We start from the raw sequence: 24449 nt of genomic DNA, 5'->3' as shown, positions 1-24449 counted from the left end.
AAGAATTTTTAACCAAAGACAATACAGATTATGACATTCGTACTTTTTTAGTAACTTGACGTTTTGTGTAAATTTACGTCAATGTCAAATAACAAATTATTATAATTTGTCATCGAATTGTGTCGAGAATTTACGAAAATCTTTGTTTTGTTCATTTGATTTATATTTTTCCCGACTTTTCTGTTTATTGTATCGATACATAGTCTTTGAATTAGTTTTAAAGTGAAGTTAATTTCTTATGTATAAGCATCAAGCCAAAAAAGTGTACATCGATAGAAAGATAGAGAGAGAAGAGAAAACTTATCAAAGTGAACCGTGACCTTTGCACATATTGTTCCAGTGTTATCGAAATACAGTTTAGGTGGTTAAAAGAGACTAAAATTACCTAACTTAAAATGGCATTAAATAAATTAATCGGCGGGGACTGTGGAGGTAACAATTCCCTTGTGCAACTCTCGAATATCATAAATAGAGATGCCTCACAACAGCTATCACAATCGGACAGACTCGTTGCCGAGTTTCTAAACCAAACCTCTCATGGGCCTGAAACTTTTAATATGAAAGCACTTCTTAACAATGTACCTGATGTGGAGAAAACAAAATCATATGGTTCTACCCAGTTGCCAATGGCACAGCAAACGAGTATGATTCCTCAAAGTTCCATGATGGCAGCTGGGCCATCTTCATCCTTCATGCCCATGCCCAGTATGATGAGGCCAATGCCTATGTCACATGGTCCCATGTTCAGACCACAAACATCATCTAATGTGCAAATTCAGTACATTGATGAAGCAGAGCTTCAGACATCAGCAGATGTAAAACAAAAAGCTCAAGAATATGTTAACAGTGTCAAAGAAGACGATGAAGTAGCTTACAACCAGTTCATGTCGTTCATGAAAAAAATTAGTGCTGGAGAATTAAATTTAAGTGAACCTGAAAGTGAACAAAGAAAATTAAACAATGAGAAGTTTGTGGAGGAAATGACAGAGAAATATAAAGATGAATGGGCCAAGCTGAGCAACGTTGATGACTATTGGAGTTCTGAAGCTGCTAATGGCATAGCCGAGGAATACGCTTTTGCTGAAGGAAATGTCATGTTAGAAAATAAAAGTGCATTAGAATTAGGAAAGGAGAAATTGAAAATGGGAGATATTCCTGGAGCAGTTCTATGTTTTGAAGCTGCCGCACAGCAGCAACCAGATTCAGCTGAAGCTTGGTTTTTATTGGGGACAACACAAGCTGAAAATGAACAGGACCCAATGGCAATTACAGCACTTAAAAAATCTCTGGAACTTGATCCTAGGCAGTTGGAAGCTTACATTACACTAGCTGCTGCATATACAAATGAGAATATGCCTAAATATGCATACACAACACTAGCTAATTGGTTGAAAGCTAGTCCAAAATACAGTGATACCTTTCCAAATGACGTCGACATAAAGACTATGCCCCTCAAGGAATTAGAAACCTATGTAACTTCACTCTATCTTAAAGCAGTCCAGTTGAATCCAACTCAGATAGATCCAGACATACAAAACGCTTTAGGAGTCATATTCAACATAAACTCAGAATATGACAAAGCTGTAGATTGCTTCAAGACGGCATTAATGGTTTCCTCGGACAATGCAAAATTATGGAACAGACTGGGTGCTACTTTAGCCAATAGTGACAGGTCAGAGGAAGCAGTGGATGCTTATCATCAGGCTCTGAATTTGGAACCAGGTTTCATAAGAGCTAGATATAATGTGGGTATAACATGTATGAACTTGGGAGCTCATAAGCAGGCTGCAGAACATTTTCTGGTTGCTCTGAACCAGCAAACTAAAGCCAGTACCTTAAATCCAAACACAGCTAACAAAGACAACAGCTCATCCACAATATGGACAACCCTAAGAATGGTCTGTTCATTTATGGGAGAACATGATGTTGCTAAATTAGTTGATGAAAGAAATCTTACAGAACTAAACAGGTTTTTTGAAATGGATGTTTAATACTTCCATACATTCCAACATTACTCAATGAGTGTAAAATATATTTGTGACATGCTGAAATAACTTCTTAGCAAGACAAAAACATTTATTTAACTTATATGTATACTAGAAAAAATATAGGTTCTTACTTGATTAGCTTTTCTCATGTAAAAAGCTGCAATTAAAGCTTTCTAAAGGGCAACCTTGTGGATGGTTATTGTAAAACCAACACTTTTTCACTTGCATTTTAATTTTTGACCGTTTCTTTGATTTACTCATGTTAATTTTCACTTCATCTATAGTCTTTGGGTATCTTATTTTAACATGGCCCTTTTGTACTTCAAATATTTGATGGTTATTCCTTAAAAGTGTTTGTAAGCCTCCACATTCTGACTTTAGAGAGTTTAGGTAGTTTTCTGGTAAAATTTCAATTAGTTCATCTATTCTTACAGTTTTTCCGATCTCCCATTTAGATTTAAGATCAATGTCTTTAAGCAAATAGTTGGAAATACATTCCACTATGTAATCGATTACGTTTTTATCAATTTGTGTGCAATTTTTTACCTTTTCTATGGGATCTCTCGTTTTTATTATTTGCTCATTATTGTTATGTACACCAGTCTCACATGCAACCATATTGTTGACAATTTCTATTTGCCTTTCGTGCTTATCAATTGTATATGTTCTACTACTGCTGATAAAGCAAATTCTTTTGGTGCTAGGTATTTTAAGTCTATCTTTACTAGTCTCGAAACCCATCTCCACACATAATTTATAAATTTTATCTAGATATTCTGTGTATTGGCTTATAGAAGAATTTTGTCTTTGATATTTGGTGCCATCAAAGTTGTATGCACAACAGGGAAGCAAGAAGAAATTACATTTGTAGGAACTTTTAGCTGCAATGACAGGTATCCAAGGTGTTAATTCATCTGAATGGTTACCAATGATCCAATCAGCTTCAGTGAATACATCTCTGTTTGGAGTTACAGTGTGTTCCTAGAAGTTATAAATAGATTTTATTTATAAATATTATGTACTAAATCTTAGTACATAATATTTATAATATTCTATACAATTTATATAATTATCTGTACATAATATTCTATGTATGTAATTGTAATTAGTAATAAAAAAATACAATAAATGTACATTATTAAGGCTAATCTTTGGGTTGCATAAATGCATAATTTTATTTGTTTATGAGGTTATAGGAAGTAAATGTTTCCTACTTTTGTAACGTTTCTAATAAAAAATATCAAAGTTACCTGTAGTTTTATATTCTCTGGATACATGTCCCATATTTTCCTCTTCCGAACATCAATTCCTATGCCCTTGTGGCCTTCCATTGTCAACACATAAACCAGCAGTCCATTTCCACAGCCTAAGTCTACGAAGTTCAGTGGACTCTTGCTTATTAGTTTCCAATATAATAACAGGTATGTCGCAATAGCAATATCCTCATATACAAACTTTAATGGGTCTGTGCATTCAGGCCATATCTAAAAAAAGAATCAATAGTCTAGTTACACATTTTCTGCAAAACAATTTTTGCTAAGATGAAGGTGAAGCCAAACGAGCGTAATTTGTGACTCGCAGAATTTCTGCCGTGTAAATATCTTTTGACTTTTGTATGAAACTGAATGCAGCAGAATTCTGCCAAACCGAAATTCTGCGACTCAAAACTTACGCTCGTTTGGCTTCGCCCTAACCCATCAATCCCCAAGGGGCACCCAGCTGCCGCATAACAATTGAAAACCTATTGTGTTTGCGATTGAAGTATTACGTACCTGTTTCACTACTTCCTGATAAAGTGCCAGATAGGTTATCCACAACTTAACTGATAGATTCTCCATACTCTATCAGCTGTCAAGTTAAGTGGTGGATAGCCTATCCGGCACTTATGACCAAGTGGTGAAACAGCACCTAAGACCAATAGACCTAAGATATATTTTATGAGCCTTTATATTATATTAAGGTTGCCGATACTAGTAATATTATAGTAGTAAAGGTAAAATTACACACAAACCTTAACTAATTCTTTTCCATGTTTCAGTTTTAACTCATTATAAAGTTCATAATACTCATCATGTGACACCAACATCAGTGATTCTTTACACATACTACTTGTATGACCTCTGGCATCTTCATGTGCCCACTTTGTAACTTGAGGTACAACAGTTTTTTTCAACCATAGCCATCTTTTGTCATCTGGATCTGTAAATATGAATCATAAGTACTTGGTTTATTTAAAAAACTATACAGCTTAAATTATATTTTATTAGTAGGCATCGACTTTCCAGAAAGAGTTGCTTTGTAACCTTTTTAGTTTTTTTTATTTAATTTCATTATAGTTTTCTAAATTATCTGAACATAAATCAGTTAAGTTGAGCAACAAAATTTGAAAATATACTAACCACAATCGCTTTTTACATCCAGAGATTTACCATTGGAATAAAATGTGTATGAAAAATTGGGACATAAAGTTTGTCCTCTGTCCTCTGGAGATACATCATAAAAAATGACTTGACCTTTATGCTTTAGCAAACATACTAACTGATACGCATGATGCTCACTGTAGCATTTTGGTAGAAGTTCTACTAAAAGTATTTCCACTTCACCATCATCAGATTCTACCAAATTAAGGTTATGTACAATATCATCATGTAAACTTTTACAGAATTCTTCTAAATTGTCTGTGTTTGTTAATTTTACTTTTGCAATATAGTGTTTAATACAATTAATGTAATCTGAATCAGAAACTTTAAATACAAACTTTTTCAGGACTTTTTGTCCCCATAATCTTTTATTTACGACGTGAGGCTTCGTGATTAGGATTGTAATTGCTGCCCAGAATGAGGTAATATTGTTTATTAACTCCATTATAGAATTTAGAGCATGAATTCCAACTAAATTATTAAAAACCCAAATACAATCGTATAAACATTTTCAAAATTAGCTTCCCTTCAAAGAGAATGTCATATGCTTCTTCTTCTTCTTTTAAAAATGGCCGCCTCGGTGAGTTGCCAATGTCAGAGTGGCTTAAAGGACTTTGCTCTATGTAGCGAAGGTCTGGTGAAGTAACAAGACGTGTACGGTTACAAAACAAAATTACATATTTACAGGAGTTGATTAACCTAAAACAAACCCTTTTTCACTTTTTTTGACAAATGACACGTGACATTTTCAATTTTTTTGGAGTTCCTGAAGTAAAAAAACAGGACTAATGCCCGCTCCACATTCTCGGGAGAATTTCAAATTCAAATTGTTTATTTCAGACATGCTCCATGGTTTTCGGGGAAATGTGATCAAAATCAAAATCAAAATATTTTTTATTCAGAGTAATTTTTTTACAAAAAAATATTCTGAACGTGGATACTAAGGTGCCTACCACCGGTTCGGGAACTAACCCGGCGAGAAAAACCGGCGTGAGAAACTCGCACGGGGCCATCTTTTACTAAAAAGATGGAAAATTACAATTTGAACATATATAGTGCACCAAGGCTTTAAATGAATATGTCAATGGGCGCTGCTGGTAAAGAAGAACTGTCAAAAATGACGTTTTCCCCCTCTCGCCACGTTCATTTAAAGACTTGTCGAACTGTAACAATATTATGACTTAGATCTATTTACAACAGGAATTATAAAGAGTATTCAAGTAGCCTGTAAGTACCACCCTATTCCCAAGGTGTGTTGTCGTCGATGAAATCATTGATTTTATAATAAGCTTTAGTACACAAACGTTCTTTTACAACTTTTTTAAATTTAATGATAGAGAAATTTTGAACGTTTACTGGAATTCTATTGTACAGGCGTATACATTGGCCTTTAAAAGATTTGCTGACTTTGCTAAGTCTGATTACTGGTATTTCTAATTTGTTCTTATTCCTAGTGTTAAAACAATAATTGTCGTTATTCTTTTTGAAATTATGACGTATTGAGATGCGACGGTCAGAATATTTATTTTCTTAAACTTTTCTCTTAAGGATTCACACGATGACATCTTATAAATAGAACGTATCGCTCGCTTCTGCAGCACGAATATTGCATTAATGTCCGCTACATTTCCCCATAGAAGGATTCCATAGGACATAATGCTGTGGAAGTAACTAAAGTAAACAAGTCGCGCTGTTTCTACATCAGTTACTTCTCTGATTTTTTTAACAGCATATGCTGCAGAACTGAGCCTATCCGCCAGATTTGCAATATGCGGACTCCACTGTAATGTACTGTATAAAGTTATACCTAGGAAAACAGTGGGGTCCACTAATTTCATTTTCTCATCATTTAATAGTACATTGGTTTGTACTTGCCTAACATTTGGCAAACTGAATTTTGAACATAGAATTTAATAGTAAATTATTAGCATTAAACCATTGTACTATTTTTGAGAGAGCACTATTTACCTCGTCGTAATTATATTGTTGTCGCTTCACATAAAAAAATAGTGAAGTATCATCAGCAAAGAGTACTATCTCATGCTTATCTTTAACTAGATAAGGTAGGTCATTTATGTAAATGAGAAAAAGAAAGGGACCTGAAATAGATCCTTGTGGAACACCTAGCTTTATTTTACTACCATTAGACCTCTTAGAATTAACTTCTAGTCTTTGCGTTCTATTTGCAAGGTAAGAAGTTAACAGTTTTAGGGCCGTGTCCCTTATACCATAATGATACAATTTTTTGATTAATATAATAATGATGTCAATTATTGATTTAATAACTCTTGTGGAGATACCCCAGAGATCAGTTGTACTTTTAACATTCAGCGATTTAAAAGTCTTAATAATATCCCTTTAGTCGATTTCTTTAAAAATAAAATTGACATCACATTCCTTGACATTTTCTTTAAGCAACCTTTCCGCAACTGCAGGTGAGGAATTTAAGTCTTTTGTAGTTGAGATCGGAATGTCAGCCAAAAACTTCTCAAAGACTGTTGCAACCTCAAGATCAGAGTTGACCTTTTTATCATCAATATAAAGTTCAAGTTTCGAGTTACGACAGTTGACTCTTCCAGTCTCATCTGAAATAACTTTCCAGGTGGTTTTCACTTTATTTTTAAAGTTCTTAATTTTTCTTTTATGTGGAGGGCCTTCGCAGCTTGACAGACTTTCCTTTAAAATTTTTGAATATTTCATCACGTATATTTTAAAAGATTCACTAGTATTAATTGTTTTTTTATCATATCGCCGCCCTAGTGCTTGAATGGCCAATCGACCAGTGAGCAAATTTTACAGGAGACTTTTTTTTTAATTACTTATGGATATTATTATAAGTTTATTAAACTTTTGCTGATTTAAAAAAATGTAGTATTTCTTTATATGTATAGAAATAGTAATTGAAAATAATAACTATAGCACTCATTATATTTCATTTAATTATTGGAGATTGGCCAAAATTCTTCCAACATAATTATGCATATGGAGATTGAGCACAACGACATGGAGATAGTTCTCTAAAATAACGTGCCAGTTTAGTGCTTGTTTGTCCAAAATACCACCATGTTCGCTATACAGTATGTTTATCTTTTTATAAAATTATTAAAAATGTATATGTCCGTGTATGTGTGTATGTATACTATGATATTTGTTTGTCCGCAATTATCGCTCGTTTGGCTGAACCGATTCTGATGCGGTTTTCAGAACAATATTTGTCACATTTAAATTAGATTTCCTTTTTACGTCATTTTACTTAATTATTTTATTATTGTTACTACTGTTATTTTTGTCATAATATTGTTTATATTTAATACTGTTTTATTATTTAAAAATTATGAGAAATTAATATTTGCATGCTAACAATTTATTAGCGAATTGTGCTGAAACTGTACTTACTTTGTCATCTTTTTAATAACCACATTTCGAGCAAATAAAGATATTATGATTAGGGTCAATTTATATTGGCGCAGAATCAAAGCGCATCGAAGCGAATTACCAAAACTGAACATAGCATTTTCAACCTTAGCTACCCTAAATGTGACAAATATTGTTCTGAAAACCGCATCAGAATCGGTTCAGCCAAACGAGCGGTAATAGCGGACCAACATACATCATACATACATACACACATACATAGAGGTCAATCCTTAAAGAAAGAACCTACTTTCTTTAAGTGGGCTTAGTACTTCAATCGGGGATTCTTGGAAAAGCTATTATATTCTATTGTTGTCACGATCACCTGTGCTCGTATGGGGCTTGAAGGATTAAAATAGTATGAAGGGATCATGGCTTGCATGTGACAAGGTAATAAATTATTAATTATTGAGTACTTACTAATAATCACCTGTATTTACCCTCAAGTAACTTCGAACACTAAAACAAAATTGAAACAAAAAAATATATTAAGAAACTGGCAACGTACCTTTCCAAATCAACTTCGCTTAATTTAAAATCCATTTTTTCGTTGTTATAGACTTAAATATTTTAAATTTGTCGTAGTAAGCAACTAATACGTAATAAAGAAGCAAAATGGCGTCGTGTGACGTGCGCGTGACCTTCAAAATGCTTGACCGTGATTGGTCATTTGAGCAAAATATGGAGTTAGTCTACTCAAGCACTTAAAACAGTTTTTATATGGGAGATGAGATATTTTATTTTTGCTAAAAAAACAAGTTATATGCAAGGAAAATAAAAAATATTTATATTGTAAAGTGGGTAATCAGGATTACTAATAGTTTGAAATAAAAAGTCTATTTTGATAAAATTGGTCGATTGGCCACTCAAGCACTAGGGCGGTTATATAACTCATACAGTCTTCGCCTACTTACAATAATACCTGCAGTTGCCCAATTTCTGAATTTTTTTTTTTTATTATTTATGTTGACCGTTTTAGAAGTAAACACAGACTTAAATTGATTTCTTATTACTTTAAACAATGTATTAAAAGCTTAATCTGGTTTATTTGACACATCTAAGCGCTGAAGACTTAAAACAAGTTTACTTCTAAATTTCTCAATACGTTTTGCATTTACAGGAATAAACTCAATATTTTCTTCAGTATTACTATCACATTATAAAATTATTGTTGATTGTGGAAGCGATTCACGTCCTCACGAGTCACGCTCTCGCGTTTCTTTGTCTCGTGACAAAAAAAAACCAGCAAAAGCCGAATAACAACAAAAGAACTTAGAAGAAGAATCGCTTCCACATTCACAATAATCCCATTTCTCGCATTCTTGATTCTCCCAGAATAAGAAATTCTCCCGAAACTGCCCGAAAGTGTGGAGCGGGCATAATATTTTCGGCGAGTAGACTGTATAGTAGCGACTGCCGACTAGCGAGAGCGACTAGCGAGTATTTACTTTTTCTATGGTAGCAACTTTGGGGTTTGGCAAAGTGGCAAGGGTCTAGGGATTACTTTAAAAAAAATTAATGTCAAACATGTGACAATTGCTGATTGATTAATCGCAGTGTTTTCACTTTTCTGAATCTCTTGTTTTTTGTTTGCTATACAAAATCAATCTTATATCTCGATATATGTAACCGATAATCTCTTTGTTTAAACTTTATTTGTAGTTCTATGTACTTTAAGTAGGTGATGTCATATACTGAACTCGAACATGGCTATCAGGATTTGCGGCAAGCGACACAGCCTCAGTTTTATGTCGGGGACGACGGTAACCTCGTTCCTATAAGAACACCCGTAAGTTTAAATAATATTTCGGGAAAATATAGTAAGTTATGACTATAGTTATTTTGTAAAATTATCGCTCAGCTGTTCTAATTTTGTGGATCAGCTGTTCAATATAATCAATAACTGATTCATTTCTTTAGGACGTTGCAATAAATACCAATTTATTTATAACAATACATTAATTAGCATTGGTCAGATTCACTTTTAATAGTTAATTGAAGCTTTTAATAACACTACAGATGATAATAATTAAAGCCCTTGTTCATTAAACAGTGACAATGACAAGCGAGGTAACACAACACATCATGCTAATTTATGTCAAGTGTACTCTTGTTATCATGTGCAAAGATTTGTTAACCAATCATAGTCAAGTTGCTTTTTGGTTATCAAGGCATGTCCTAGGATGTTGACAGTGTTTTGTTTGTGATGGAGTGGCAATGGTTGAAAGATTGGTGGCGACTGAAAAAATGGAGGAAAGAGAAAAAAGATGATGACCTGTGCTATTGTGATGAATGTTTACCAGACGTAAGGGTCATTTTTGTGTGTCACTATTATTGATTAATAGTATAATTATTTTGTAATGACTATGTTTAAACTTTTAATTATAATTTATAAATTGTGTTTGCTTATTTTTAAAACTTATTTATTATTTCTAATTTTAATATTTAATTTTATGAATTGTAGTTATTGATATTTTAAATACCAAAGTCTTATAAAACTATACCAATACCAAAACAACGGACAGTGTTAAAAATGTTCAGGGTCACATATTTATTAATAGAATATTATAGGTACAGTTTCATAGAACTTCTTCAATACAACATAAATTCAGTTTTCTCATCATTATCTAACCTTCAGAGGTAAATTTATTATATTTACACAATTATTTATTATGTAAAATAAGTATTATTTGTTTTAAATACATGTGGAATTAGATTACTTCAAATATTTAGCAATAGTCCTAACCAGAACGAGTCGAAGATTTATAATGGAAAATTGTTAATAGTATGCACTCTACTAACAATAATTGATAATATAACACAATTTGGTGTTGACTTTCAATATTGAAACAAGAATCTTGAATAGATAATATTGTTATCACAAGATAAAGGAACCAACCTAATATTTGATTGCCCATACATTATGTTGTAGCAATAATTTAATCTTTGATAACAATCAATTTTTAGAGTTCCGTACTCAAAGGGTAAAATCGGGATCCTATTACTAAGACTTTGTCTGTCCTGTTATCGTGTTAGCTTAGTGTTGCACTGTGAATGTTAAAACAAATACTATAATTAGGTAAATTTTGTTTGAACAATGATGAACTGTTAATATAATGTAAAATGTATTTATTTATTCCCAAACTGTGGGCCGCGGCGCCCTGGAGCGCTGTGGAAAGGCAAGAGGGGCGCCGCGCCGTGAGTCGATCCTCACTCATCCTCCATCATTATCCGAAACCACAAACATTATAAGTAAAATAAAATTATAATATAAAATAAACAAAGCAGGCAGATTATTAAATATTTGTTTATTGTTATTAACCTGCTTAACCTAACTAAAATAATAAATCATTAAAGGTGCTTATTTATGTACCTTTTTGTAATAGCTATAATATAATAACGGGTTTGTAGACCCCTCAGGCAAGGCCTGAGGGGTCTACAAACCAAATAGGGAATGTTTCTGCATGTCGATGGTTTTTTTCTTCTATAAAATAAGGGGGAAAACGAGCAAATGGGTCACCTGATCGAAAGCGTTGACGTGGGAGAGCCATGCTTCGGCATGAATGGGTCGGCTCGACCGGATAAATACCATGGACTCACAGAATACCAGCGTGAAATAACGCTTACGCTGTGTTTCGCCGAGTGAGTGAGTCTACCGGAGGCTCAATCCCCTACCCTTTTCCCTTCTCTACCCTCTCCTATTCCCTTCCCTACCCTCCCCTATTACCCTATTCCCTCTTAAAAGGCCGGCTGCAGCTCTTCTGTTGTTGGACGCCCATGGACACTCGCAACATTCGAAGAGCTGCAGGTGTTGCGAACTAGAGTCACTAACTTAAATTGACTATTTACTACATGTCCTGCCACCGCACGATCCCAATAACTTGGGAGTTCGTGCGCGTGCTAAAATAATAATTTTTTGGTTTCGCTTTCAAGTGAGATTATGCGTTGACATTACGCTTATGTGTATCAGACCTTTATGTATTGATCTCGTAATTTCAGGGCGAGTTGGATCTGTGCGAGTCGCTGGAGAGCTGCGATGGCAGCGGCAAGAAGGTGGTGGTCGGCGTATGCGCCATGGCCAAGAAGTCGCAGTCCAAGCCCATGAAGGAGATCCTAACGAGGCTCGACGAGTTTGAGTTCATCAAAATGCTCGTCTTCCCCGAGGAGGTTATCCTTAAGGTTCTGTTTGTTTAACCTACTGTGCTGCAAAATATTGTGAGCGTCCACGGTGAAGTGAAATATTTTGTTGCACACCTTTATTAACCTTAGTGAGTGTTGTAAGTGCTTATAGTTGACTTCCTGGTTTTTGAGGTTTTTTTTCACAAAAGTTTATCTTTCAATAGTATTGTTGTTGGTTAATATTTTAACGTTATGCCAATCCAAAGCGCTAAAGAATAGATAAACTCTAGAAACAAAACCTTAGAAATCGTGCATAAGCGGGCTACAATAATATTGAACAATTTATTTTGACAATAAAATTGAAAGGCGATTGCGTTTAAAATTACCCTAGACCAGTGGTCCTCAACCTTTTTTTATGCGGGCCACAAACATGTTTTGGTCTTGGTGTCGCGGGCCGCAACAATTTTTTTAGGGTTAAAAAATAACACTCTTCAAAATTTGCGATTTAAAAGTCCAAAATTAACGACTATGACGTAGACTATGTAATATTTTGTCGGTGGGCGTGAATTTCAAAATTGCTTAATATCACGCGGGCTACAAATAAAGTCCCGGCGGGCCGCGGGTTGGGGATAGCGGTCCTAGATATACGTCATATTGCGCAATAAAATTAATCGTCTAGGGGCCCGCTAAGTCCAGTCGCGTATACAGTGGACCTATCGCTACTTGTTTCTTTTTCTCTAGGTAATAATATAACAGGTAGAATGTATGTCCCACCAGTCCCATCCATTTTAATTTATAACCCTATTGTAGTGTCAATGTTCTCATTGATTTAGTCTTCTATGTCTTCACAATGACTCCCATTAGTCTATACTAATATTATAAAGAGGTAAACTTTGTTTGTTTGTTTAATTGTAATGAATAGGCTCAAAAACTACTGGACCGATTTTAAAAATTCTTTCACCATTCGAAAGCTACATTATTTACGAGTAACATAGGCCACTTTTTATTTTGGAGAATATAGGGTTCCGTAAGATATTTCAGTTTTTCGGAAACAACCAGAAAATTTACTTAATTTGCGTACGCTGCGTAAACTATAAAAGATAGAACTATACAATGTTCTAAGTAAATGTAGATCTTATAAATATCTACAAAAATGTCCGCGACACACTATACCTATCTATGTCAAGTGAGGCACAACAACCATTTTTTTATTTAAAAATGTATTTTTTTTTGGACTACATTTAAACGCATTTATTTTACTTATGCTAATAATCCTTATCAAAAGAAATAATTTCATCACTAAGTACAGTTTATGTAGATTATATTTGCTCTTAGAATGATTAAAATTGGACGTTTAGTTTAGAAGTTATGGTGAAATTAAAATATTGCGATTTACGCCCGTTTCGAAGTGGGCGCTACCAATGCCACAGAATAGATAATAATAGTACGAGTACCAATGCAGGAACTGCGCATTGTACACATTTAAAAGGTCTACAGAAAACTTCGCGATATTATTTTTTTATTTGTTTTTATGAAATAAGGGGGCAAGCGAGCAAACGGGTCACCTGACGGAAAGCAACTTCCGTCGCCCATGGACACTCGCAGCATCAGAAGAGCTGCAGATGCGTTGCCGGCCTTTTAAGAGGGAATAGGGTAATAGGGGCGGGTAGAGATGGGAAGGGAAGGGAAGGGAATAGGGGAGGGTAGGGAAGGGAATAGGGGAGGGTAGGGAAGGGAATAGGGAAGGGCATTGGGCCTCCGGTAAACTCACTCACTCGGCGAAACACAGCGTAAGCGCTGTTTCACGCCGGTTTTCTGTGAGAACGTGGTATTTCTCCGGTCGAGCCGGCCCATTCGTGCTGAAGCATGGCTCTCCCACGTATAAGTATATCACTTATGGATATAGCCCACAATAACATATTTTTTTGTCATTTACTTTTAACTTCATGAAAATAATGGCCAATTTTCGAAGCGATTTTAACCAATACGGCAATAATCCTTATACAATTAAATACTTCAAATACATTATTGATTTTGGCCCTATACAGCATAATTATAACGATTTAAATTTTAAATGAATATTTTCGAAGACATTACAGATTTAAAATTGCGGGACGTAAGTAGCTTTTGCGGCAGTACCGACCAATGCGGGCCACGGGTAGTAATGAATATAAATTATTTAAAATCAAACTACTGAATCGATTTTAATCATTTTTTCAGTGACTTAGGCCATAATTTATTTTATACCCGTGCGAAGCCGGGGCGGGTCGCTAGTAAATAAATATAATCAATTAATTCTCAGTTGAGTGATAAACGTTCAGGCTCAAAACGCTGACAATGCTGACATTCTAAAGACGACTGAGTTTTTAAGGTCATGTTCATAAGACGATAGACATCTTAATTATTATCTTAGCGGGATCTTTTAATTAATCTTGTACGCCCCTTAAATTAATAAAGAGCACTGAGCCATGATGTAATGCTATACTCAGTTTCATCCTGAGTATCGTATATTTAACGTTTACGACTACGAACAAGCTCATTCGGATGATTGTATGTGAATATAAAGAGTTTCACAAAAATAATAATAATAATATCTATGGACGTTTCACACCACGTCAGTCTGGCCCCGTGCTAAGTACTTGAAGGACTTGTGTTACAGGTACCAGACACCGGAAATATATTTAATACTTTTATACTACACACACTGGCAAAATTAGCGGAACATAAGTAAAAAGGGCCAAAACTTGAACTCAAGTGGGTCGGGCTGTCTGAAAGCCTTTTTTATAGCTTCTAAGCTCATTCAAGAAATAAAATATTGAACAAAACTGGCAAGTTGACAGGTTTTTATAGCAATTATGCCCTAATAAGTGTTTTTCGATTATTGACGTTGTAAGTGTTCCTGATAAGAATGGCGTTTTAGCGGGGTGCAAGGTATGCTCAGCTCATTTGATTGTTTGGTTTTTGGAAGACCACATTGCTTAGATACAAAATTAGTGATTTCCCAGCATCTGCGACAGCTAGAGCTGTAACCACGATAGAGAAAGGTCACACCTACCGTCCGGTCAGTCAGGCCTTAGGTGTGTCGGCTTCCGTGGTTCATCGTAACTTTCAACGCTTTAGAGAGTCTGGATCTAACGTTCGGAGACGAGAACAAGGCAGATATCGGGTGACAATGGTTCAGGATGACCATTTTGTAAGGAAACAAAACTTAAGAAATCGACCTCAAACTGCTATGTAGACACGAAACCTGTCGGAACAGATCCAAGATGAACGTGTAAGTGATTGTACAGTAAGAAGAAGACTCAAAGAAGTTAAATTAAACTCAAAAGTGGCAGCAAGGGCACCAAAACTTGAGACAGGACACCGAAGAGCCAGGCTAAGATTTGCGCGTGAACATCAAAATTAGACAAGTGAGTGAAATCTTGTGCTGTACAGTGATGGGAGCAAATTCTGTGTACATTGTATTGACAGGCGATAAAGAATGTGGATAAATCATAAGGAAAGCTACAGGCCATCAAACTTACCGGAAACAGTGGCCTATGATGCAGGCTTCGTAATGGTTTGGAGTTGCATATGATTTGGAGCCCGCATGGAGCTGATGATTATAGATGATGGTACTTTGACAGTACAGGGCTATAGCACCAAAATCCTGGAACTGCATGGTGTTCCTTTTACACAGTTTTAGGTAGTAATTTCAATTTTATGTGCGTCCATAAAGTGAGAAAATCGGGCATTATTACCTAAACGATGTTGGCGTAGCCCAGGTGGAGAGGCCAGCGTGGTCTACGGATGTGGATCCGATTGAAGACGTGTGGCACATCAATGGGTGAACGGTACGAGTTAAAATTCCAGCTCCAAAATGTGTCCAGGAGCTCGAGTTGGCGCTACTGGAGGGGTAGGAGAATATCCCACAGGAAATGATTGACAATTAAAATGCAAGCATGGAATGGCGTATCCATGCCGTCTTGAGATCCATAGAAGGAATTACACGCTTTTAACATGGCATTTCTTTAATAATAATGGAGAATTTATCTTAAAAACTTACTACTGAAATTTCAAAGATTTTCTTAATTTTTTGATTTTTGCTGATTTTTTTCTATTTTTCACGTTTTTATGCCCTAAATTTATTTTTTAATAATCAATTAGTAAATAAATAAATAAATATATAAAAATCAGTGAACAATTTTAAAAAAATTGAAAATTTTGTTATGTTCCTCTAATTTTGCCGGTGTGTTTATACATATATTTAAGATGTTTATTATATGATACACATATTTAATACACATCCATGACCCAGGAACTTTCAAAACTTTTTGTTCCGTCGGCGGGATTCTAACCCGCGACCACCGGCTTGAGCTACCAACGCGCTCACCACTGAGCCACAGAGGTCGTCAAACAAACAAAAAACAATGTAATATATTAAAGTCGTAAGTAGTTTTTATTATCATCATCTCTGCCCAAACTTCATTTATATAGATGTTGTTGTTCCTTCCCAGCATGTTTAACGTCTCAACGCATTCCAGAACTAATTTGGACGAGACTTCTGCGGCAGTCAGTGCTTTAAGTGCAGCTTGACTATCGGAGAAGATAAAAACGTTTTTATAAACTAGGGCCATCTCCAGGCTTTCTAGTGAACAACCGAGGATAGCGAAGACTTCAGCCTGAAACACGGTCGTAAACTCCCCCAAACAGGCGTATTTGCCTTTTGGTGGCCTGCCCCCATAGAATTCGTCTCCCGCACGGTTGTCTTTCCTTGATCCATCCGTGAACCAAATTATGTCGCTAGGGCGGACATCGATTGGGATTTTTGTTTCCCAGTCCTCCCTGGAAGGTATAAAAACCTGGTACTGCTTCGAAAAGCTATACACCTTGATCATGGCATCTGATGGCATGGCCATGATAGGTGATTCACTGAGAGACTGTTCCAGCTGTCGAAATGGGGTGGAGACCCAATTCGTCCTACCCGCCGTCCTGGCCCTGAGAGCCACCTTTTTAGCCTCCATCTGAAAAAGCAGAGGAAGCGGAGTTAAGTTGATCAGGGCCTCGAGGGAAGCGGTGGGTGTTGACGAGAGTGCACCCGTGATTATTAGACATGCCAGTCTCTGTACGCTGTTTAGTCTTTTATTACAGTTTACTTGTTCAGCCTTTTTATGCCACACTGCGCAGCCATATGTGGTAATCGGTCTCACTACGGCTGTATATAGCCATAGCATTGCCTTCGGCCGAATACCCCATTTAGAGCTGACAAGCTTCCAACAGGAACCCAGAGCACATCTAGCCTTTTTCGTAATATACTCGATGTGCTTATTCCAAGTGAGTCCTTTGTCTAGGATTACTCCTAGATATTTGACATCACCCGCAAACTTAATAGTTTTCCCGAAGAGTGTTGGGGGTCTTAGTCCCTCCAACTTCCTCTTTTTGGTGAAAGGTATCAAGACCGTCTTATCAGCGTTTACTGTTAGCTTGACCCTTTGGCACCAATCCTCGACGACTCTTAGTGCTGACTGCATCAACCCAGCGACCACCGATGCGCATTTTCCCACCACCATAATCGCCAGGTCGTCAGCGTACCCTTGAGCGTAGTAACCTATGAGGTTCAGTTCCCTTAGTAGCTCATCCACTACCAGGGACCATTCCAGGGGTGACAGGACACCTCCTTGTGGGCAACCTTGTGTCAGCCTGATTTTGAGTGTCAGGTCTATAATAGTCGATGAGGCTACCCTATTGTCGAGCGTGGCTTTGATCCATTTCCTAGTTGTTGGATCTATATTCTTTTCATTGACTCATACCTACATACCTGTCTCTTTCACTCATATTGCTATCGCGTTTACATAGAAACGCCATTGGAGCGCGATAATCCTATGTTTAAAACAATATATGAACAGACAAAATATTATAGTAATGAGTAGAAACATATACTTGCTTACGTATGAAGTATTTGTACAAAATTCTATGTGCTGTGCGACCGCAATCTATATATATAAAAATGGATTTCCAATTGTGTTAGTAACGCTATAACTCGATAACGGCTGAACCGATTCTGCTAATTTTAGTATTAAAATAATCCTTCAAGTCCAGGGAAGGTTTTAAAGTGACACGAAGTTCACCGGGACAGCTAGTAATTAATATAAAGACTACGGCTGATTAATTTTTATTACTATCCGCAAGCTTACAGCGAGTTCTTGTTATTATCTACTTTTAACCAGTCTCCTAAAAAAGAGGAGGTTTTATATTCGTCTGGGTTATATTCTTTCTGCTGGTGCCTGGTACTCGTGTTTTTTAATTAAAGTAATTTTCTTTTAATTGAGCTGACCGTGACATACCAAAGTTGCCGATTGACGTCAAAGAGTTTTTAATGAGCACATGATCGATTTCCAACGCATTACATATTCTACTGGCGATAGCTGGTTCGAATTCGAATCAGTTATTTATACTATGCCTGCTCTATTAAAATTTAAACTTAAAATCAATGAAAAAAATTAGGATATCTAACCGATAACCCTAAGTATGGGAAAAAGAAAGCTGATAAGTTTTGATGATCCCTGTTTTCGAAGGGGGGTAAAATGTACAAAAATATTATATTCATTTGTTTTTTTTCCATCGCTATACTTACGTTTAGGCCATAATGTATTATTAAGTATGTACTACCAGCATGCTGTATACAGACACTGCAATGTTTATGTTCTATATCAGGGGTCACCAATTAGTTTCGCTAGGGGTCCATTTTTAGAAATTAAATTTCCTTCGCGGTCCGCACTTTTTGTGAAAATTATTAAACAAAGGTACCTAATTACGGGAATCACAAAAATATTTATTTACGTATCAATGAGAAAAGTGACAATTTTTGTTGCTTGTTTTGCGAGAATTGCACCAATTTCTCTCAAAACAAGCAACAAAAACAGCTTATTAAATCCTGGAGATGTTCATCGGTATCGTCGAGACCGAAATTTATTTCTAACGAAGTAATTCATCTTCGAATATGCATGGTCCGCACACAATGGGTCGGTGCGGCAGTCCGGATGCGGACCGCGGTTCGCCATTTGGTGACCCCTGTTCTATATGTTAACACATTTCCGACAAAACATTTACCAATACTGTCTATTGTGTGGCTCTTGTTTATACTAACACGCCCCGGGCTAGTTTACCGAAGCTCAAAGAAGGTGTACTTTGCAGAAACCAGTCGAAGAGTGGCCGATATGCGACTGCCTGATATCCTTCCACTCGAAAGGTTTTCCCCTGGACAAAGCCATAGAGTACGAAAAACTACGGAAGCCGTACGTGATCAATAATTTACACATGCAATATGATATTCAGGTGAGCGCCTTGAAAATATTAATAGCATTATGTTGAGCTCAATAAAAGGCTAATGACTGACCCCCTTACTAATAAACGCTGTATAAGCTATGAATAGTTATACAGTGTTTTGTCTTCAATCCAATTAAAAATGAAACTTGTGTGACAGGAACAAAACACTCTATAACTATTCAAAGCTTATACAACGTTTATTAGTAAGGGGGTATAAGTCGACTGAAATAATTTGGCAAAGGTGGTCTATCATTCACCCATTTTAGACAGCATTCGATTCATTGATTTCTTATTTGCGATATTGTGACGACGAACTATTATAGTAACTAACAAAATTACATTACCACATATTATGACATACTGTACTGTATACACAGTGTTCATCTTAAAGCATATCGTAGCCATGATGTCGAGTGTAGACGTAAGATTTGTCTTCACACAAGTAGCAATACTGAGAACCCTAATAATATTTCCTATGTTTATACAATTTCAATGATGTTCAGCCTGTTATAAGTTAAAAAGTAACTTTCCTGATACCTCAAAATAACTTACATGTACAGTGTACACTTAGGGCCTGTTTCATCACTTATTGATAAGTGCCGGATAAGCTATCCACAACTTATATGACAGATGGATTATGGAGTATCTGTCAGATAAGTTGTATCTGGCACTTATCAGTAAGTGGTGAAACAGCCTCTGTCAGATAAGTTGTGGACAGCTTATCAGTACAACAGCCCAACATTTCTTATTGTAGGATCGTCGGAAAGTATACGCTATACTGGAGAGCGAGGGTATAGAGATACCGCGCTACGCCGTACTCGACAGAGATTCGCCAGATCCCAAACGTAAGTACAGTTAATAAAAGTATTTACTATTTTTTTTTATTTATTTAACTCAGGCATCTTGGCCCATATTATAAATCTATACTATTATTATAAATGCGAAAGTATCTCTGTCTGTCTTTCTCGCTATCACGCCAAAACTACCGAACCGATTGTAATGAAATTTTGTATACAGATAGTCTAGAGCCTGAGAAAGGACATAGGCTACCCCCTTACAACCCTTTTTTACTGGAAAAAAGGGTTGTAAGGGGGTGAAAATGCGTAAATTTGTTCAAATTAAGTTAGTTCCAAAAATTTATAAAAGATGGCGCCGTGCGTCTCCTACATCGCGCTGACGCTTGCTCCAAAGTCTTTCTATAAGAGGTGGTATCATCTTAAATTCGAGTTCCGATTTTTTTTTCAATTTTTTTTTATTTTTTTGGTCGGTAAATGGTGCGTTGGGACTCTCACCACAAAGGAGCTAAAATTCACTTTGTGGCGGGATTCCAAGCGCTCTACCCTCAAGACGAAGTGGATCTTGCTCCTGATGTAGTCCATTTTGTAAAATATCTTACAAAGTAGTATAAGAGAAGTTGATTCATAGGCAGATTGCGGACCTACCTAGGTAATTCAGTTGTGTTAAAAAAATTCCATCTGTCTCCAGAACATGAGCTGGTGGAGTCTGAAGACCACGTGGAGGTGAACGGGGTGGTGTTCAACAAACCCTTCGTTGAGAAACCGGTGTCGGCTGAGGATCACAACATCTACATCTACTACCCGACGTCCGCGGGCGGCGGCAGCCAGCGTTTGTTCCGGAAGGTAAAGGCCTCTCACAATTTAAAGGGCGCTCAATGTACCATCAAAAAAATTGATTCATAGGCAGTTGACGGACCTACGTCATTTGGTCGCGTTACGTCAAACCGTCAGATCGCGACTAATAGTGAACTGACAAAAACCGACAGGGGGATGGAGGGAAAAAAATGAAGCCCAAAAGTTATAAGGGCCTGTCCACATCTCCGCGTTACGACGTCATCGTCAACGTGGAACAGTGCGGTAGCGTGGCACGGTACGATGTCGTGACGTGCAAATTTACGTCAACGTAACGTAAAAAATGCACGTCACGATGTAGCAACATTGTAAGTCACCATGCCTTGTAAAACTGCTATATTCTTCACTTCTTATCTAGATATAGACCGCACAATACATATTCTGCTTCTGCTATTGTTAAGAAGACGGAGAGAGTGATTTAACCTCTTGAACCCCACCAACACCTTAACGAGCCACCCGTAAAAATGCTTCTGTGTATCACCGGCACATTAATGAGCCGCCTGATGCACTCGACCTCACGCTGTTTTGTAACTTATTTTAGTGTGTTTAAGATTTAATTTCGATTGTTCTGTACATTATTTTTAAGAGTATAAAGTTGGCTACAAAAAGAATGCACTAAATTAGTTCCTGATTGGTGCAAATTTTGTAAAACTGGAAAAAAAAATTGAAAAATTTGAATGGCGCCATAGAACGCGGTATTTGAGGCTCAATAGAATTTTAACATCCCGGTATTCGAGAGGTTAAGAAAAAAGACGTAAAATGTTGCTACGTGACGTGCATTTTCACGTTACGTTGACGTAAATTTGCACGTCACATCAACGTACAGTGCCACGTTACCGCACCGTTCCACGTTGAAGACGTCGTGACGTGGAGTTGTGGACAGGCCGTAACGACACTTTTTGCTATAGTTGTAAGCCGTGCGGCGTGCGCCTGTTTCTCGGCCTGTCTCTCTCTCTTGCATAGAAAGCAACTTCGTTCCATCCGGGTGTCCCTTGATACCTCTCAAATTCTTTTACTCCAGATCGGCAGCCGCAGCAGCATCTACTCGCCGGAGTCACGCGTGCGCAAGACGGGCTCCTTCATCTACGAGGATTTTATGCCGACTGACGGTAATTCATGTACATTTTGACATAATTATTATTTTGTTATTTTAAGTTTTTATTGTGATGTTTATTAAAAAGGCAGATTAACAGAGTAGTGGTACTGGTCGTAAATATCCGACCTTGGCGAAATGGGCACGAAAATATTTGTCGGATTATTCCGATCTTGGCGGCTAAAGGGTTAATAGTTATGTTAAGGTCAGTTGCACCACTCTGTGTTATGGTTATTTGATTGTCTAAATATTGTGCGTTCTCTTTGGTTGTTCATAAACAACAAATAACATAATTATTTTATCCTCCTAGATTAGCACTTGGCAATAAGTTTTTGTACTCTTTTTATAGTTCTCTTAAATTCAAATCCTGTTTTTTTTTTTAATTTTTCGACCATTGGCGTTGAGTAGAAGTCGCCAGTATTATATTCCGGCGCTGAATCAGTATCCGGTATCCGTTGAATACATTATTTATGTCCAGCATCCTAAATACGATTTTCAGGTACGGACGTAAAAGTATACACTGTAGGTCCGGATTACGCGCACGCCGAGGCGCGCAAGAGTCCAGCCTTAGACGGCAAAGTGGAGAGAGATTCTGAGGGCAAGGAGATACGGTACGCTGTCCTTTTCCCACTTGCTATAATTGTCATAAGAGAGTGTGAGAGAACGGGAGAGATATATTAACTACGCTACCGTACAACTTTAAGTGTGTTTTCAAACACTAAGGCTGCGTTTCTACCAGAGATGTGTTGCGAGGAATGTGTTTTTGAGAACCAATTCTTAGACGTGGGAGAGCCATGCTTTGGCACGAATGGGCCGGCTCGACCGGAGATATACCACATTCTCACAGAAAACCGGCGTGCAACAGCGCTTGCGCTGTGTTTCGCCGAGTGAGTGAGTTTACCGGAGGCCCAATCCCCTACCCTATTCCCTTCCCTTCCCATCCCTACCCTCCCCTATTACCCTATTCTCTCTTAAAAGGCCGGCAACGCATCTGCAGCTCTTATCGCCCAGCGCGACGATGCTATTGGATCTTAAAAACACATTCCTAGCAACACATCTCTAGTGGAAACGCAGCCTAACAATATACCGGACACTGTGATTTTATGAGATTTGATAAGATATAGAGATTAATATTTCAATCACACTCTCAGAAGGAAAAAGGTTTACAGTGTTCCCATTTATTGCAGGTATCCTGTAATACTGTCAAACCAGGAGAAGCTGATATCACGTAAAGTGTGTCTCGCCTTCAAACAGACTGTCTGTGGGTTTGATCTTTTAAGGTAATTGCAATAAAATCAACGATGTCTCTTCAAAAGATTTTTTTCTTAATAATATTTTGTTTGCAATTCGGGAAAAAGTGGCTAATAAAAAGTAGATCGGACCGTGAATTGACGTTTTAAACTCCTAATATTCTACAAACAAGCATCAAAAAGTTTAATCAACATTAATTTTCCATACCTTTCTTCTCTTCCAGGGCGAACGGCAAATCCTTCGTCTGTGATGTCAACGGTTTCTCCTTCGTGAAGAATTCCAACAAATACTACGACGACTGCGCCAAGATACTCGGCAACATGATACTTCGGGAGCTAGCGCCGACTCTGCATATACCGTGGTCGGTGCCCTTCCAATTGGACGACCCGCCAATTGTGCCGACCACGTTCGGTAAAATGATGGAGCTAAGATGCGTGGTGGGGGTCATCAGACACGGTGATAGGACGCCGAAGCAGAAGATGAAGGTGGAGGTGCGGCATCCCAGGTAAGTCATGTTACACCATAGAGTATAGACCAATTTATACGTATTGTCTATTTTGTTTCACCTTTGATGCGAATATAACTTTACCCCCCTCATTAATAAAAAAATTATTGCACATTTTTTTGTCTATCGAGGGTATATTTGAATGTATCTGTCAAGGTTAAGGAATCTTATAGCCTATACTCTATAGAAATATTTTTATAAGATGAAAGTCTAGTTATGACTCAATGTAAAATAAACGCGACCAGACCATATACATTATACATATAAAGATAATATTGTAAGAGAAGTAAATAAATACTTGGACCGGTTTAGTCACTAATCAATAGCTACTTATCCTTATTTTATATTCATTAATGGTGTTAAACAATTGTATCTTGACGTGTAAAAATCATAATCTTCTTATCGCTTTGTAGTAAATTAAAACGTCCAGTTTAATCCATAGTGTATAGTGTATACTCAACACATGTAATGTGTTATCTTATCAGTTGTAAATCCAAGATCATCTCGAACACACAAGTTACGTGTTAGATCTAACAATGACGCTAAATGTTTGTTTATAGCGTTTACTTTAGAATATCTATATGCATACAGATATTTCTAATAAAGCAAACACGGTAGAAAATGTGTATTTTCTACCTGCGTTTTACTATATATTTTGAATATATATAGTCGATCTATAAATATCTTTCCGTTCCGTACCCAAAG

General features: G+C 36.8%; 3 protein-coding genes across 10 annotated transcripts in view; 2 read left to right on the top strand and 1 right to left on the bottom strand.

The window, feature by feature from the left end:
* The first annotated feature begins 125 nt into the window (after positions 1 to 125).
* Positions 126 to 2130, top strand: LOC121731559 (peroxisomal targeting signal 1 receptor). Its single transcript, XM_042121041.1, has one exon. It carries the CDS (start codon positions 396 to 398, stop codon positions 1989 to 1991), a length of 1596 nt encoding a protein of 531 aa, XP_041976975.1. The 5' UTR covers positions 126 to 395; the 3' UTR covers positions 1992 to 2130.
* Positions 2056 to 4923, bottom strand: LOC121731557 (probable tRNA (uracil-O(2)-)-methyltransferase). The gene is made up of 4 exons (XM_042121039.1): positions 4388 to 4923; positions 4000 to 4187; positions 3239 to 3472; positions 2056 to 2969 (listed from the first exon to the last, which is right to left on the bottom strand). The coding sequence occupies exons 1-4, from the start codon at positions 4851 to 4853 to the stop codon at positions 2124 to 2126; spliced, it is 1734 nt and encodes a 577-aa protein (XP_041976973.1). The 5' UTR covers positions 4854 to 4923; the 3' UTR covers positions 2056 to 2123.
* A 4439-nt stretch (positions 4924 to 9362) lies between these two features.
* The window catches only part of LOC121732125 (inositol hexakisphosphate and diphosphoinositol-pentakisphosphate kinase), a 47310-nt gene continuing 32223 nt past the window's right edge, over positions 9363 to 24449 (top strand). For 5 of the 8 annotated variants that reach the window (XR_006036327.1, XM_042121929.1, XM_042121930.1 and 2 more), the window contains exons 1-9: positions 9363 to 9611; positions 11822 to 12001; positions 19115 to 19255; positions 20001 to 20091; positions 20732 to 20886; positions 21917 to 22004; positions 22488 to 22599; positions 23176 to 23268; positions 23463 to 23744. Coding sequence is in view for 7 of the 8 variants with exons in the window: in XM_042121929.1 (XP_041977863.1) it covers positions 9507 to 9611; positions 11822 to 12001; positions 19115 to 19255; positions 20001 to 20091; positions 20732 to 20886; positions 21917 to 22004; positions 22488 to 22599; positions 23176 to 23268; positions 23463 to 23744 (1247 nt within the window). In the remaining variant the exon portion in view is untranslated. Of the gene's footprint in view, positions 9612 to 9889; positions 10128 to 10374; positions 10463 to 11821; positions 12002 to 19114; positions 19256 to 20000; positions 20092 to 20731; positions 20887 to 21916; positions 22005 to 22487; positions 22600 to 23175; positions 23269 to 23462; positions 23745 to 24449 lie in introns of those variants that run through there. The other 3 variants (XM_042121928.1, XM_042121927.1, XM_042121931.1) reach the window with 3 other exon arrangements.

Source organism: Aricia agestis, chromosome 11 (genome assembly GCF_905147365.1).
Source record: "Aricia agestis chromosome 11, ilAriAges1.1, whole genome shotgun sequence".
In the NCBI taxonomy this organism is placed as follows: Eukaryota; Metazoa; Arthropoda; class Insecta; order Lepidoptera; family Lycaenidae; genus Aricia; species Aricia agestis.
This window is presented reverse-complemented; position numbering and strand designations above follow the sequence as displayed.

Excerpts from the sequence above, each read along its gene's own strand:
- LOC121731559 (XM_042121041.1), top strand. The coding sequence starts at position 396 with ATGGCATTAAATAAATTAATCGGCGGGGACTGTGGAGGTAACAATTCC.
- LOC121731557 (XM_042121039.1), bottom strand. The coding sequence starts at position 4,853 with ATGGAGTTAATAAACAATATTACCTCATTCTGGGCAGCAATTACAATC. Across the intron at positions 3,473-3,999 it reads ATGGAAAAGAATTAGTTAAG|ATATGGCCTGAATGCACAGA; the intron begins GTTTGTGTGTAA and ends TTCTTTTTTTAG. Across the intron at positions 2,970-3,238 it reads CAGAGAATATAAAACTACAG|GAACACACTGTAACTCCAAA; the intron begins GTAACTTTGATA and ends TATAACTTCTAG.